The following is a 15,914-nucleotide window of genomic DNA, read 5'->3' as shown; positions in this document are numbered from 1 at the left end:
TTGCTTCCATTTGACTAATATGTGCAGCTTTTTGGGAGCATCATATGATACCAAAAATAAATGCGTTATTTGTTGCTGTAACATGTCAAAATGTGGAAACAGAGGAATTCATACCATCAGAAGAATTCATACCATCAAAAATCAAAAATACATTTTGTTTTGGGTTAAGAATAATATTTAAAAACATGTAACTTATTTGTTTCATGCTCATCTAGTTTATGGACAAAAACAAACAAATACCAGTTTTCTCTTCCAGTGTGAAGAATCCCTTCCTGTTTCCATTTATAATGGAGTAGGAGATCAATCCATTCTCCCCCTGATCACCATCTATTGCCACAAAATGGTGCAGCAGACTGCCCACCTCTGTGTCCTCCATCAGCTGCACTGACTGAGCAGACACGAACACAGGCCGGTTATCGTTCACGTCCAGCAGGAGGAGCCGAACCGTCACTGACGTCTGTTTACGCTCATCCGTCCTCTCTGCCTGGTCTGTGGCGGTGACAGCGAAAACAAACGTTGGCGTGCTCTCGCGGTCTAACGGTGCTGCAACCGTCATTGCACCTGTGTGTGAGTTCATGTGAAAGGGGAAGTGTGGAGGTGATCCACTGACTTCGGGGTCAAAGGTCAGAGTGTAGCGAAGGGCACTGTTTGCAAAAGTCCCATCGGCGTCTCTGGCATGAAAAGCAAAGGCCAGCGATCCAACGGCGGCGTCTTCCCTCAGACCGAACATCAGTAGTTTATCGGGGAACCAGGGGGCGTGGTCGTTCACGTCCTCCACTGTGACGCTCACCAGCGCAGAAATGTTCAAACCAACAGATGCACCGATGTCTTCCACTCGAGCCACCAGGAAGTACTGCTTGGCAGACTCGTAGTCCAGTAGCTGGTTGACGTAGATGTCGCCAGACGTGCCGTCGATTCCAAAGAAAATGCTCCCGTCTCCCTCGGCGATGCTATACTGAAACCTGCCTTTATCCGAAACACTGACAGAGCCGATGACCGTTGCAGGCTCGGCGTCCTCCCTAACCGAGAAATGCCTCACTGCTTGGTGATCTGAGCTGCCGTACTGATCCTCCAACCCATAAACCTGCAGCAGAAATGCACCAAATTAAATGTATTTTCTTGTAAATACAAGAAAGAAAATCACTTCAAATTGGACAAAGACTAAAATAAACAGTTACTGTGGCAAAGCATTCATACCAATAAGATGTCTTCTATTTCAGGCTACAACCACTAACTAAATATATTTTATTTCTATCTTATGTGGAATACCAAAGTAGAAGAATAATTATTAATCATTTTCAAAAGGTTGAAACCAATAAAAATGCATGTACATTTGTACTGAGCCCCCTTTACTCTGAAAACCCTAAATAAACTCCAGTGCACCTAAATGCCTTCAAGAGCCACCTAAAGAACATTGAATCTGAATAAAATACATAATGTTTGTAACTTAACAAAACGAAACCAATTGTGATTTTATTCTATTAAGGCCTCCCTCCACCAGGAGGCGACCTAGAGGAAGACCCAGGACGGGTGAGCTTCTGAGCTCTCTGCTTAGACTGTTGCCTCTGCAACCCCACCTCTGATTGAGCAGGAGATAATGGATGGATGGATGGCAGGCACTGTAAATAGCCATAACAAAAATAAAAAATAAAAATTGTGGTGTATGGAAGGTACCTGTATGTGAACCACTGCTGTGTCCTCCAGAGACGGGGCTCCACCATCCCTGGCTGTTATCTTCAGAGTGTAAGATGGTTCAGTTCTCTGACTGAAGAGCTGCGTGGTTCTGATGTCTCCATTTTTACTGTCAATCTCAAAGTGTCTGAGACCATTCTCCTCTGATCCAACTGAGAGAGAACGAGAACATTCAGGATCTCACTGACTCTGGCATTTTTTTGGGCAGCAGAGAATATGTTTCACACTCACCTGTTACTAATGAATGGGTGACCGTTCCATTCTCTCCAGCATCCAAGTCTTTGGCAAACATGTTGGTCACCAAGAATCCTGCAGGTACGCCTGCCCATATCTGCAATGCAGACAAAACTTGAATATTGAATACAGGAATGCATATTTAGAGATGGTTCTGCTCTGGTTTTCTGTTACTTGAAACTTTAAATCAGTTCGAGCAAAGGTTTTATTCACTTTTACATCATTGATAGTTTTGCACTAAATGGTTATTTATCCAAAAAGTCTTTTTTTTTCTCCGAAGAGTTTTTGCGGCGCTAGTGGCTCGTATTTTTTGCGACAGTAGGCAGGCAGGAAAGAGGGTGAAGGACATGTGGCAAAGGTCTCCAGGACTCGAACCCGCGACGTCCACGTCGAGGACTAAGGCCTCCAAACGTGGGGCATGCTAACCCACAGCACGCCCCCAAAAAGTAATTTTTAGCCATTTTTATACAAACTAGTGCAACACAACATGCTTGACAGAAGTTTGCAAAAGATGGACAATTAAAGAAAACTGATTTATTGGGCAAACAGTGCAGACGTGTTTTTCACTCCTCTCACAAATACCAGAAAATAGAGCATTTAAATGAGCAATTCTGCAAGTTATAACAGTGTGCATTGCAATTGGAGAGGAGAGTTAATGACTGGATGCAATCTGCTGGGTTTCTTTAGGTAGAAACTTTTTAATCTACTTTGAATAATTAATTGAGCATGCTGTACTGTTTGATAAGTCGAATCAACTGGAATATACAGTACATGTGTGTTTAAATAGAAATCATTTTTTGTAAAGTGCCTCGAGATGACGTTTTTGTGAATTGAACTGACTGTGGAATGAGATACTAGAAACCCAATGATGAGTTTTATGGGACTAAATCTGTGATCCTTTTAAGGCCATTTGAAGAAACCTGAAAAAAGACAGTTTCCTATGTTGGGATTCACATCCACGTTGTGTGTTCTTTGCTACATTGCAACACACACTTCGATTTAACACAAGCGCTAGCATAATTTCAGTATAAAGGTGCACAAAAATCACTTTAACTTTGATCAGAACCAAGCTGTGATTCTCCAAACACAGTTCGTTCATACTGCCATCGAAGTAAAATGTCTTACAGGAACATTCAGCTCTTTGCTGGAAGGCAGATGATTAAACTGTGGAGTGTTGTCATTGATGTCAGTGACCAGGACATGAACATTGGCGGTGGCATTGAGACGAGGGTGACCTTGGTCTGTCACCATAACGGTCAGGCTGTGCTGGCTGTGTTGCTCCCGGTCCAGCGCCACCCAGTTGATGATTTCACCTTAAAAAGAGAAGAGAGAAACGAGTGAGGAGAGGAAACAACTGAGAGAGAACAAGTTGTTTCCTCTTGTAAACAACCAGAGGAAACCAGAGCTGATTCTGGTAATAAAACCATTTTTACCTGTTTTAGCATTGATGCGGAAGTATTTCCCATCTGAGAGGAGGATGTAGGACAGCTGGCTGTTCTTCCCAGAATCCTTATCCTTGGCTTTGACTGTTCCCACCAGGCCTTGTGGAGATGACCCCTCTGATACAGTGAAGTAGTACACATCACTGCTGAACACTGGGGGATTGTCATTGACGTCCAGCACCAGTACAGTCACCATTGCTGTTGCTGTGACATTGGCCAGTGAAGCCTCTCCGGAAGTGGACAACACCTGAAAACGATATCTTGACTCTGTCTCAAAGTCAAGATTGCTGGAGAGATACAACCATCCAGACTTTGAGTGGATGCGAAAAGGAGGCGGAGGGAATCCAGCTTCTGCTTCCAAGGAGTAAGTGAGACCTGAGTTTGAAGTGTGAGACCCTCGGGTGCGGTGCGCCCTCACCTGGATGACGCGGGAGTCTTTGCGATAGCCTTCCCCTATCTCCACCTGGTAGACCAGCGTCTCAAAGGCCAGGCTGTCATCTGCAGCTGTGTGGTCAATGTTAACCGAAAGGGTCAGGGTGGAGCTCAGGGAAGGTTTTCCTTCGTCTTCCGCCAAGATTTCCAGGTTGTATCTTTGCTGCTGACTCACTTGTAAGCTCTTATTAAGTCTGACCGTTCCAAGGTTTGAGTCAATGGCAAACACTTCATTTCTGCTGCTTTTCATACGATACTGCACTACGCCATTGGCACCGCTGTCATGGTCATGTGCGTGAGCGATGAACAGCACTGTTCCAGGCCGAGTGCTTCGAGAAACAGTGATGGTGTCTCTCCTCTTGGGAAACATAGGGGCATTGTCATTGACATCAGTGATGGTAATGTTGACCTGGGTGGTGCTGTAAATAGGAGAAGTGTCTGTGTAGGACTGAAGGAACAGCAGGGCATAAGGCTGAGACTCATGGTCCAGAGGTTTAATGGTATTGATCACACCAGACTTTGGATGGACTGAAAACCAACTGTAAACGTTTCCAGAAGAGATTCGGTAAGAAACGGGCTCTGTAGCATCTGGAAAGACATGAACAAAAGATTTTCAATACACTTTGGAGTTTTATCTAGACTTTTTTTTAGTTTCAACATGAAAAATATCCAACAAATTTCTGTTTAGTACTTTTCATGACCATTTTTTGCCAAGCTACTAAACTATGGAATTATTCAGGCTTTAAAGGGCTTCTGATGGAAAAAAAGGGATTAAAGCAGAGCTTTTTTTTTCTTTTACCAACAACCTGTGGCAAAGACACAATATGTTCCCATTTCTAGATGAATTTATAAATTCTTTCTTGGCCAACTACAACTGGTGAGAAAAAGAGAAAAAAATAAAACATCCACCATATAAAGAAAGCCTTTGAAATACCTACTAATGACCTGATGATGAAAACTACTTTGAATCATAATAATTTAGAAAATGTATTCAATTGAACTGGTTTTATTTGAATGGGACAATGCATATTAATAAATGTACCACATTGCCACAAATACAATGTGGCAATGTAGCAAGATGCTAATTTCCGTCCTTAGTCCCATGAAACAAAGAACACAACATGCAAAAAATAATAATACAATGTCATAAAAGAGAAAAATACAATAAAAATAACAAATAAAATCAATATGGGGGTAGGTATTAAAGTGTTAGTGTTTGTGTTTTATAATGAACAAAATCTGTCATTTTCTGACAATTTTATGACGGATGACAGGGGTCAGAGGTCAACCCCATCAGGGTTACTATTTACAGAAAAAAACTATGTCACATGTTGCGAGATACAGACTCTGTACAACCAGATCACCAACATGGATTCATACTTCTTATGAATATAAACACATTATGTTTCTCTATCTTTACAAAGACTAATTCATTTCTACAGCCTAACACTGACCTTTACCATAAAACTAACCATTACCAGTAACCTGAAAACTAACCTAAACTCAGCTCACGCCTTAGCCTTAAACCTGACCTATAACCCCAAAACAGCACAGCACAAGAAAATGGTCCTTACATTGTAACAAATGTAAGCTCTCACACACACACAGGAAGACAACCCCCCCCCCCACACACACACAGAGTACATTAATTACATTAAAGGTCAGAAAATAATAATCTCAATCATCTCCTCAGTGTGTGTTTTGCATCTCAACTTCAGTTGCAACCTACTGAAACAAGCATAGAGCTTAACACTGGTCGGCCCCTGCTGTTTCTACTTTAGACTGAAGTGTTAGTCTGTAAGTTGATTAGAGAGCCTTAAATGACTGTCTGGTGTGTGTGGCTGAGTGCTTTAACTAATGAGTCGTGTGGAGCAGCATGTCTATGTAGGAATAATCCTGGAAACCTTCAAACGTGCATGTTTATAAAACATAGCAAAAAAATCTTACATAATAAGCTGTTTAATAACTGTATGTTCATGATAATATTATCATCATGGTAAATAATGTCGATTTGACGTGTGTATGATCAAAGAAAACAATAGAAATTTCTCACTCTTTTTTTTATTCTGGATGTCAATTGCACTGATATTTCTGTAATTGTTTTTGTCACAAACAAGACAAATCCAGTCTAATCAATTTTATATTCTCTGCACTGGCTGCCGGTACATTTCAGAGTGCATTTTAAGATTCTTTTATTTGTATTTAAATCTTTAAATGGCCTTGCTCCCTCCTATCTCTCTGAGCTGCTACATATACACTGTCCTCCTCGAGCTCTTAGATCAGCGAGCCAAATGAACCTGGAGGTGCCGAGGACTTCCAGGAGGCAGAGAGGAGACAGGGCGTTTGCTGTTGCAGCTCCCAAACTTTGGAATTCTTTACCTATGTTGGTAAAACAGGCCCCCTCTTTAGCAATTTTTAAATCTGCTCTTAAGACTTACCTTTTTCGGTTGGCCTTTGATTCAGTTTGAGATGCTGCTTTTCTGTATTTATCTGGGGATGTTTATGTATTATATAGAGTGTTTTACGTCACTGCATTGTTGGTTTTTATGTGTTTTAATTTTGATTTTATTTGTTTAATCTTGTGATTGTACAGCACTTTGGTCAGTGGTACTGTTTTAAAGTGCTATATAAATAAACTTGCCTTGCCTTGCCTTGCCTAATCCCATTTTGTGTCACCTTCCAAAATTGCCCTTCAAATGGACTATTTATTTTTATACAATCAGGATCTTCAGTCGTTTTGGGTTTTTCTGGGCTTGTTTATTTATCTAAGAATTATAAATCACATTTAGTTCAGTGTGCTCCTACTTATTTCAGTGAAATTATGTTTATTATTATTTATTCTTTTTGCTTGATTTTTCAGTTCCCCAGTTGGTGTTTGTATCATCTTTAATCCTGCTGACAATGCTTCTGGAATTGTTTTCTGAAATGAATGCAAACTTCTCTTTTCCTTAATTGGATATTTCAATGGATCTTGATAAACCTCAAGGACCAAACTACCTCCAGTCAGTACTATTTTAGTTTGAATTTTATCTCTCTTTTTCTCTGTGTAATCCTCAAAAGCACAGCATTTTAAAAACAGCAGAACATATTTTGTTCCTAACAGCTCTCTGTTGGGAATAGGCACAGGGCAGTTTCTCTGAGCCTGACTAGCAGTGCTGACTCACACTAAATGTGATATGCTAATAGATTAACTCATAACAAGAACCACAAGGAGAACCCAATTAGAATCAAAGAAAAGTATAATTCATTTAAAGACTTAGTTGCATAATATTTCTTTCAACGTCTAATCTTTAAATTTCCAGAAAAACAGTTTTTCCTGCTTCCACCTGCAGTAAAAAATAAATAAAACAGCAAGGCAACATTTTAAAATAGTTTAATTTAAAAAGTTTCACACTTTGGTTCTGGATGCCAAGGAGACGAACCATCAGACGTGCAATGCCAGAACCAGATGTAAACAGCTGGTATCTGAGGTTCAACAAACATGTCAAGAATTCCTTATTCACAAAGTGGAGAGTCTCAGGGACCAGAACCACAGGTCCAGAAACCCAGTCTGGTTCCCTGAACGGTGGCAGAAGAAAACCCAGGCTGAGCTTCCTGCTCCAGGGATCACTGCGTTGGTTAAAGCTGACTCATGAGATGAACAAAACTAAATTAATGTTTTCTAGAATTCACTACTGTAGGACGGGAACAAGCCCAGTAAAATCAGTTTGCTCATTACTGGTCTGTAGAAGAACCAAATGATGTCCAACTGAACCTCTCCTCAGAGTTGCAACATGATGCTTAATTGTTTTGTTTTTATGTTTTTGTGTGTGTGTCTAATAAGATTTGCTTTACATTTTGATTTGATAGTACTGTATTTTTTTTTGTTTTGTTTTTTGTGTACCCCACAGGGGGACTTTTTGTGGGCTCTAGTGTCCCCCCTTTTTTTTTTTTTTTAAAGTAGGCTGACAGGAAAGGGGGAAGGAGAGGGGCGAAGGCAAATGTCGCCGGGTCCGGGAGTCGAAGCCGCGACGACCGCGTCAAGAACTCAAGGCCTCCAAACATGAGACGCCACCCCCTACGCCACCACGGCACGCCCTGATAGTACTGTATTTTTTCCATGTATTTTTAAAAATACATTGCCAGCACAACAGTTGCACCAGACATTTTAAGCAGGTGCATATTGTATTCATTAATCATAGATTATTAAAAGGGCAGTATTATGTGTTTTCCAGGCACATAGTGTCGTTTTATAGCCCAATCAAGTAACTATATTAACTTCAGTAGTTATTATTGAGTTGGGTCAATAGACGTCTGTCTCTTTAAAAACTCTCTCTTCCTGAAACTCCGCTGTCAGGGAGTCGTCACAACATGGCTCCTCTATTAACCCTTTAACAACTTTTTTACCAGCGTTTCACTGAGAAGTAACTCCTATAATGACCTCAACTGATGCACATTTCCACCAGGTGTTGGCTAATTTCTGCTAGCTAGTCTGAAGGAGCTGAGTGGGAGCTAGGCGTTTTGCGCAGTTGAATGGTGGCTGTGGAGATGAACAGATTTCTCAAACATGCATAAAGGAATCAATGATGTAAAGTTAAAAAAAGTTACATTTTACATAATGCAGCCTCTTTAACATTGAGGTGTTTGGGTTCAGGAAGGCAGCTAAGCTTAATTTATTTTGTTTAATCTACATAAAAACAATGCAAGTCACAGTGTTAACTGAACAATCACTTAGATTTATAATATTAGTTCATACTTTTGCTGCAGATATATTGTGACATGTGAGTGCTTGTACACACATCAGGAGAAGCTGTCTAGAAAACACCCAAAGCCGGAGCAGTTCAGGCTTTGGGTGCAAATACTATTCATGTCCATTTTATTCATAAATCATGGAGGATTAGATGCACATCGCAGATGCAATTAACACTAAAGGCAATGCAATACTGCTGTACAGTATGCGTAATTGGATTTTCAGCATGCACTAAAGTAAGTGTAATCTGATTACTACTGCTCACAGACACCTGGTGCTTCCTTCTCCACTCACCGCTCAGGTTGCTGGCCTCCACTGTTCCCACAGATGTTCCCAGCGGTGCGTCTTCAGGCACTGTGAAGGTGTAGCTCGACTTCTGGAACACTGCTGGAGCCTGACCACTTTGGACAACGTTGATTGTGACCTCTGCAGGTCTGGCAGAAGACAAGCCATCTCCATCCTGCGCTGTTATTAGGAGCTTCATGCTGGCTGCACCCAAGTGTGTCAGAGAAGAGTTCAAAAAGAGCATTCCTACAAAAAGATTAAGAAATAAATCAGGTAGAGTTTGCTTAGTATTTTCATCTAACCAGGATGATGCAAAAATAACAGATTTATCTAGTTGTTTTTTTATTTCTTTAATCTAGTTCTCTGAAGAACAGTCAAAACAACCGCTTCAGGTTAGAAAATGCCATTTAGAGCATTGTTAAACACAAGTTGATGATGTATTTTCTTTTTTCACAACTTTTGAATTCTGTTGTAGCTGTGCATAGAGCTGGTTTTACCCCCGGACACACTGGGATCCAAAGCTTTTAAGCTTTGTGCTTCACCCCTGCTGAGTGGTGACACTTGGAATCATATCATGGGGATTTAGAGCAGCTAACAAGGCGTTTATCCCTGAAAACAACTGACACTCAAACAGGTTACTTAAACACAAGTGAATCTGTGCAACAAATCAAGCTTGAAAGCCATTCTGATAACATTTTATATGCAACCCTAAGTTAATAAAGGAGCTTCTTAGAAGAACAAGTTTTATAAGGTGGGAATTCATTTAAAATAATTTATTTTAGATAAATTTGTAAAGTGCTCAACAAAATAAAAATGTTAAATAAACATAAAATGTTGAGCTAAGATGTTGATGTTGGTCCTAATGCTGGATTAAATAGTCAAAGACAAAACTATATCGATTGAAAATGAAGCATAAAGCACAATAAAAGTGTCCAATTTAAGTAAAGGTGTTTTTTTTAAGCAATAAACAAGATTTAAGTAACAAACATATTGTTCAATAGTGACTATATGAGAGGATTCGTCCCCTTGTTGACATTAAACTTGGCTGGTGGATTGATAATAGAGTAAATCTGAGATTAAAAATAACTTGTTCATTCAAGACTGCAGTCAGTGACTTTAAAACCGTTTCTGGAATGAACTGGTGAACAGTGTAGTGATGACAGAGGTGGGTGTCAAAACTACAGTCAAAACTAATAGTTTTCCAGTTTTAAAATATAAATACACTCCACCTGTGTGTCTATCCAGTGTAAACAAACTGGACAAGTCTCCTGGATGAATTTCGTAGCTGATCTGTCCGAACCGGCCAGAGTCCTGGTCTGTAGCGATAACGTTGACAACCTCGGTACCAGGCGGAGCGTGGCTGCTGACGCTCATGGTGTACTCCTCAGGGCTGAACACTGGAGGGTTGTCATTTAAGTCTTGTATCTCAATATGAACATATGATTGAGCACTCAGGCCTCCCTGAACGAGAAACAAAAAGAGTTAGAACTAAGAAAATTTAAGAAAACTTTGACATCATCTCACAATCGCGGTACTGATTCCACTCACTGGATCTTCAGCTTTGATCAAAATGTCATGGACACTCATCCCGTCGTCTCGATCAATATCCTGAGAGACACACAGCTCTCCTGTGTGTGGATTGATTTGGAAAAGAGGATGACTTTCCTGACTGTCAAATCCATCCAACAGAGAGTAGAGCAGAGCACCAAACTCAGGGCTGTCTGCGTCCGTGGCAACAACCTAAAGCAAAGATAAACACAATTTTCATTTATATATATATATATTTATATGTATATATATATGGGGATGTCAAAGTTATTTTCATTTGGGGCCACATCAGAATCATGAATGCTCTAATGCCCTCTAAGGGCTGGTGGTGCCAGAATGTAAAGGCAAAACTCTTAAAATAGTATAACAGACACATCGGTTCAGACAAATCACATGTGTCTGATGTTTATTTGTGATGTTTTTTTTTTTAATTAAAAATTAGGATTTAACAATTTAAGAAAAAACTGTCCTAAACAGTTGTATCAGTCAGGTGATGTTTAAGTACAACAACCGTCTCTCCAGGTCTTATCATCACTAACACACTGATACAACTTGGCTTTATGAATAAATATATGAGGAAAAACACATACTACTATCACAATGGTAAAAAAATACTGGTAAAGTAAGTTATTTTTAAAATTAAAAGTGTATATTTAATTAATTCAATTGGTCATAACAAAATCCGCCTCGTATTTTTCCATTTGTAAAGTGCTACTTAGTTTTGTTTTAATGCGTTCTCGTCTAATCATAGTTGTTCTAGTCTGTCTTAACTCCACATTTCTGGAAATTGTGAATCATAAAATGAGTCATTCTGTTGGTGAAGGTCAACATAATAAAAGTTGTAAAAAAAAAAATAAAATCTTTGGAAGTCAAAGGGCGAGGAGTGCCATCGCTGTGTAGTTCAAAGAAACAAACACAGCACAGTAAGAAACACCTCAGTACCGACAGTTTCTTTCATGTCCGCCTACGTTCATGACAAGAGGCAGATTTACAGTGAGGCAGATCGTTTTCCAGGCCATAAAGAAGATAACGGCTCAGAATGAATGAACTCTGATCACGGGACGTTTTACAGACACCAGGCCAGAGTGTAATGAAAGGTGGAGTAAAGCGCACTGATCACCAACACACTGATACAACTCGGCTTTTTGAGTAAATATATGAGAAAAAACACCTGACGTCTCACTTATTCATTTACTCACTAAAGGAACATTATATTCATTTATAGAAACAGAACTACTTAGTCCTCACCCAATGTAATTGTCCCTACAGACATTACCTATAGTCAATTCCTATAACCAATCCTGTGCCGTGATTAGAGAGGTTTCTTTTGTAATTGGCATATGTTGGTGCCAGGCTGCAGGAGAGTGGCACGGAGCATCGCGTCTGTCATATGAAGGCCACGAAGCTGAGCTGAAAGCCTGGGGTGTAGAGTGTGTTGTTGGTGGAACAACACTGATGCCTTTGTGTTGCCAGACTAAGAGCTACTTTTGTCTCAAGAGTTGGAAACAAAATCCACTCAGCACAAAAAGGACTCGACTGTGAGGATCTCCAGCTTTCATTTAGAAGATTTTTTTTAATGAAAATGTGAGGGTAGAAAAGTAGTTTCTAAGTAGGGGTGCACCGATAAATCGGCTAGTTGATAAATCTCTCAATTTTGGGAGATCGGCCAATACTTACATGTGAAGCCGATCTGACCGACCTCAACAAAGGTCTAAAAATCAGCCACTGTCCTCTTCTGCTCTGCTGTGACAGGTTTGACTGTTAGACCGGCCCACCAGATCATGTCTGCAAGTTTGCAGTTAATAGTCACCCCACTTTTGCCAATTCAGTGACTTTCTTGCTATATTTAGCAACATTTGAGACAAAAAAAATTAAAAATCGGTATTTGCCAAAATCAAATCAGCAGAATCGGCAGGTCAGGCTTCTTAAAGATTGGTGATCGGCCAGAAAACTGCAGTTGGGGCCGTCTTAGTTTCAAGACTTCAGCTTAAAGTTTATTTGACTACTTATTTTAGTTACCAGTCAACCTAAGTTCCTACCCTCATCTATGATTATGAGCTTTGTCCACCATCATGGCCTCTTACTTAGGCAACCCGACTCCGGATAAACAGAAGAAGATGGATGGATGGATTTTAGTAACAACAAATCTTGTAAAAAACAACAAAAAAACGGAGAACCTGAGAATATAGATTTAAAAATTAGAACATGCAAATTTCAAGATAGCTAGCTAGAGCATACTTGTAAGAAGCAGCTTCCAGCATCCATGTGCTCAGGTATGGACACGTTGTACAGCTGCTGCTGGAACACCGGCTCGTTGTCATTCACATCCTCCACCAGCACTGTGACTGTAGCTGTAGACGACAAAGATGGCTCCCCTCCATCCTCTGCCAGCACCAGGAACCACACCTCCATCTGAGTCTCCCTGTCGAGGCCTGCGGCCGTGGTAACCAGGCCAGAGGTCGGGTCAATGGCGACCAGGCTGTCCTGATGTGACTTCAGGATGGAGTATCTGATGTTTGAGTTGACACCTTCATCAGCGTCCCGGGCCCTTGTTCGTATGAGGGAGCTGCCCTCAGGAGCATCCTCAGCGATGCTGACAGTGTACACATCCTGTTCAAAGACCGGCTGGCAGTCGTTGGCATCAGACACCTTCAGGAGGAGAAGTGTCTCACTGCTCAGAGGGGGGCTTCCAGAATCAGATGCTTGCACCTTCAGCGCATACAGATCCTTTTCTTCCCTGTCCAGCTCAGAGTTGACACACAACGCATACAGAAAATCATCTGTTTGCTTCAGGGTAAACTTCCCATCTCCTCCCGCAAGAGAGACGGTGATTCCGTGCTCCTCCAGGTCTGGGTCTGACACAGAAATCCGGGCCACATATTCCCCAACGGTGGCTGCCTCTGACACCATAGCTTCTCCTGTCTCACTGAGGAACAGCACACTGATGGTGGGGCTGTTGTCGTTGATGTTAAGCACCTTGACACCAACAAAGGTGCTGCTGTACTCAGGCTGAGCACCGTCGTCTCTGGCTCTGACAATCAGCTCGTGAAACGGTTGAATTTCAAAATCCAGCGGCTTGTTCAGATAAATAAATCCTGTGGTTTCGTTAATGTAGAACACATGGTTGGGGTCACTCTGCCGCCTATTGATCTCATAAGTGATCCTGCTGTTGTCACCCAGGTCACTGTCGCTGGCCAGCACCTGAGAGACAATGGACCCGATGGGAGCATCCTCACGTACTGAGCTGTGGTATTCACTCTGGTTGAACACAGGAGGGTTGTCGTTCTCATCTAGGACTCGGATGTCAACCTGGACTGTCCCAGTCCTGGCTGGGATTCCCCCATCAAAGGCCTCAATGGTCAGAGTGTAGAAGTCCTGCGTTTCTCTGTCTACTCTGCTGTTCAGGACCAGATCCAGGCTGTGCTGCGTCTCAGATCCGATTCGAAAATCCAAGTGGAACAATTCTTCCATCTCGCTCTCTCTGATCCTGTAACCCCGCGTGCTGAACTCCTCCTCATCCCGGTCTGCTGCGCCTTCAAGCGGAAAGCGACTCCCCGGGGGGCTCAGCTCTGAGATTCCCAGCTCCACTTCCTTACTGGAAAACACAGGTGAGTGGTCGTTCACGTCCTCCACTTTTATCCTCACCCGTATCATCTCTCCAGTGAGAGTAGCTGCCACGAACTCGTACCGGTCTCTGCTTTCTCTGTCCAGGCCCGCCACCGTGGAGATGATGCCCGTGTCCGCGTCTATCTCCAGGTCTCTGAACACATACGAGTCTCTGCTCTCTGAGATGAAGAAGCCGGTGCTCGGCGCGCTCAGGACCGCTCCCAGATCTCCAACGATGGTTTTAGCGGGCAGGCCCTCCTTCACGGACAGCGTCAGGTTGAAGACCCGTCCGAGCGACTGCGCGCTAAACAGCGCCAGGAGGAACACCCGGAGGAGCGCAACTGGCGCATTCCTTCCGCCCATGACTCCTTCACTCGTGGCTTTGGGATCCTTTCAGTAAAAGGTGAAGAGAAACTACATCTTTCTCGCGTCAGTCGCGTTTTAGAGCCACTTTAAAAACAAAAGCTGGTGAACTTATTTCGTATTTTCGCAGACTCCAGTAAATATCCATTTGTCTTTGAGTTGCTTTTTTCAGGAAAACTGAAATCTTGAACTTCTGGCACGATGCTGCGTAATTCCGCTGGAACATCTCACACAATGCGGCACATCCAAAAGTCCAGTCTGCGCACTGAAAGCTCCTCCCTGCAGGCTGCAACACCGGACCCCACGGAGATCGGCCCCATCTGTGGCCGTGATTGCTTCAAATGTAATTAGGACAGCAGATTACCCTGCTGGCAGGTGGCCTTTTAGTTCTAGACTGCGGTTATCACAAAGAAACAGGAGGCCAGAGAGACAGAGGCCGTGTAAACCTACAGGTTATGGAGAAAATCTGTGATTACTTTTATCAACTGAAGTGAAAGGAGCGGCAATAAATAAACTATGAATATTTTAACATAGTTTTAACAAGCTGTTTCGCTTTGGCAAGAGTGTTGAAGCAGCTCCCTCTGCTGGTGAAAAATAAATTAAATTGAATTTTTATTTTTAAAGTCTCAGTGCCACAACTAATATATTTTACATGAATGAAACGTGAAACAGATTTAACGCAAAACAAATGCTTTAAAAAGTGTATAATAAACTTAAGTCTTTTCATCTCTGATGTTAACTGCACCTCTGTGCACATTCATCCCTGCAAAAAATGTACATTATTTTTTTACCTAAATGTGGAAAAAATGACTTCCTAATCACTCCACCCTGTCTAGACTTCCATCTATCTGATCCTCCTTCAGCTTGAAGCCTGTAATCTTCTTCATCTTTGATATTGTTCCTCTGCAGTTTATTCTCCAGTTTTATTTTCACTTGAGGACGCATGTTACACGTACATTTTGTAAATTTTTAAAATTACTTTGCTACACATCACTTTTAAAATCACAGCATGACATTTTTTAGTAACGGTACAGTATTAGATGTTGTAAATTTATCCTTACTGTACAGTAGTTATTCTTAATCGTTTTGTGTGTGTGTGTGTGTGTAGATATATTTGCTTTACTTGTACACTAAAACTGTCCCCACTGAGGCACAAAAAAGGTTATTTCTACTCCATTGTCCATAAAACCAGGAGTTTTGCAGCTGACCTTCTGGATGGAGTAGACAAGTGAGTTTTAACACAGAACTGCAAATACATCAGCAATGACCTTATAAATATACCATTACTTCAACTTTTGGAAAAACTCCTAATCTTCCCATAGATTGAAGCAGTGATGAACGTGCCTTCACTAAAAAAAATAAATCATTGCCTCATTTGTTTATATGCATATAAAATTGCCCCCTTTCCACCGGCTCTACTTCGGAGTGACGGCTTTTCCACCGGCCCGACTCGGCTCTGTAGCAGGGTACCGCCACCTGGCGGTGGGAGGGGGTAAATTATGAATAAAGAGATCAGGTTGGAAACACTTGTGAATACCACAAGGAAGTATAAATGTCCGAATACAGTTTAGGCGATTTGACAG

General features: G+C 41.6%; 1 protein-coding gene across 1 annotated transcript in view; it reads right to left on the bottom strand.

Moving 5' to 3' along the window:
* The window catches only part of dchs2 (dachsous cadherin-related 2), a 31,794-nt gene extending 16,796 nt beyond the window's left edge, over positions 1 to 14,998 (bottom strand). Inside the window, exons 1-9 of the mRNA XM_023334397.1 lie at positions 12,601 to 14,998; positions 10,363 to 10,554; positions 10,044 to 10,275; positions 8,824 to 9,060; positions 3,360 to 4,388; positions 3,052 to 3,239; positions 1,924 to 2,023; positions 1,675 to 1,844; positions 241 to 1,084 (exon numbers count right to left, since the gene is read on the bottom strand). Coding sequence (XP_023190165.1) covers positions 241 to 1,084; positions 1,675 to 1,844; positions 1,924 to 2,023; positions 3,052 to 3,239; positions 3,360 to 4,388; positions 8,824 to 9,060; positions 10,044 to 10,275; positions 10,363 to 10,554; positions 12,601 to 14,331 — 4,723 coding nt within the window. The 5' untranslated portion in view covers positions 14,332 to 14,998. The remainder of the gene's footprint in view (positions 1 to 240; positions 1,085 to 1,674; positions 1,845 to 1,923; positions 2,024 to 3,051; positions 3,240 to 3,359; positions 4,389 to 8,823; positions 9,061 to 10,043; positions 10,276 to 10,362; positions 10,555 to 12,600) is intronic.
* Between the last annotated feature and the right edge of the window lie 916 nt (positions 14,999 to 15,914).

Source organism: Xiphophorus maculatus, chromosome 5 (assembly GCF_002775205.1).
Source record: "Xiphophorus maculatus strain JP 163 A chromosome 5, X_maculatus-5.0-male, whole genome shotgun sequence".
In the NCBI taxonomy this organism is placed as follows: Eukaryota; Metazoa; Chordata; class Actinopteri; order Cyprinodontiformes; family Poeciliidae; genus Xiphophorus; species Xiphophorus maculatus.
The sequence above is the reverse complement of the archived record's forward strand: the minus strand, read 5'-3'. Positions and strand labels throughout refer to the sequence as shown.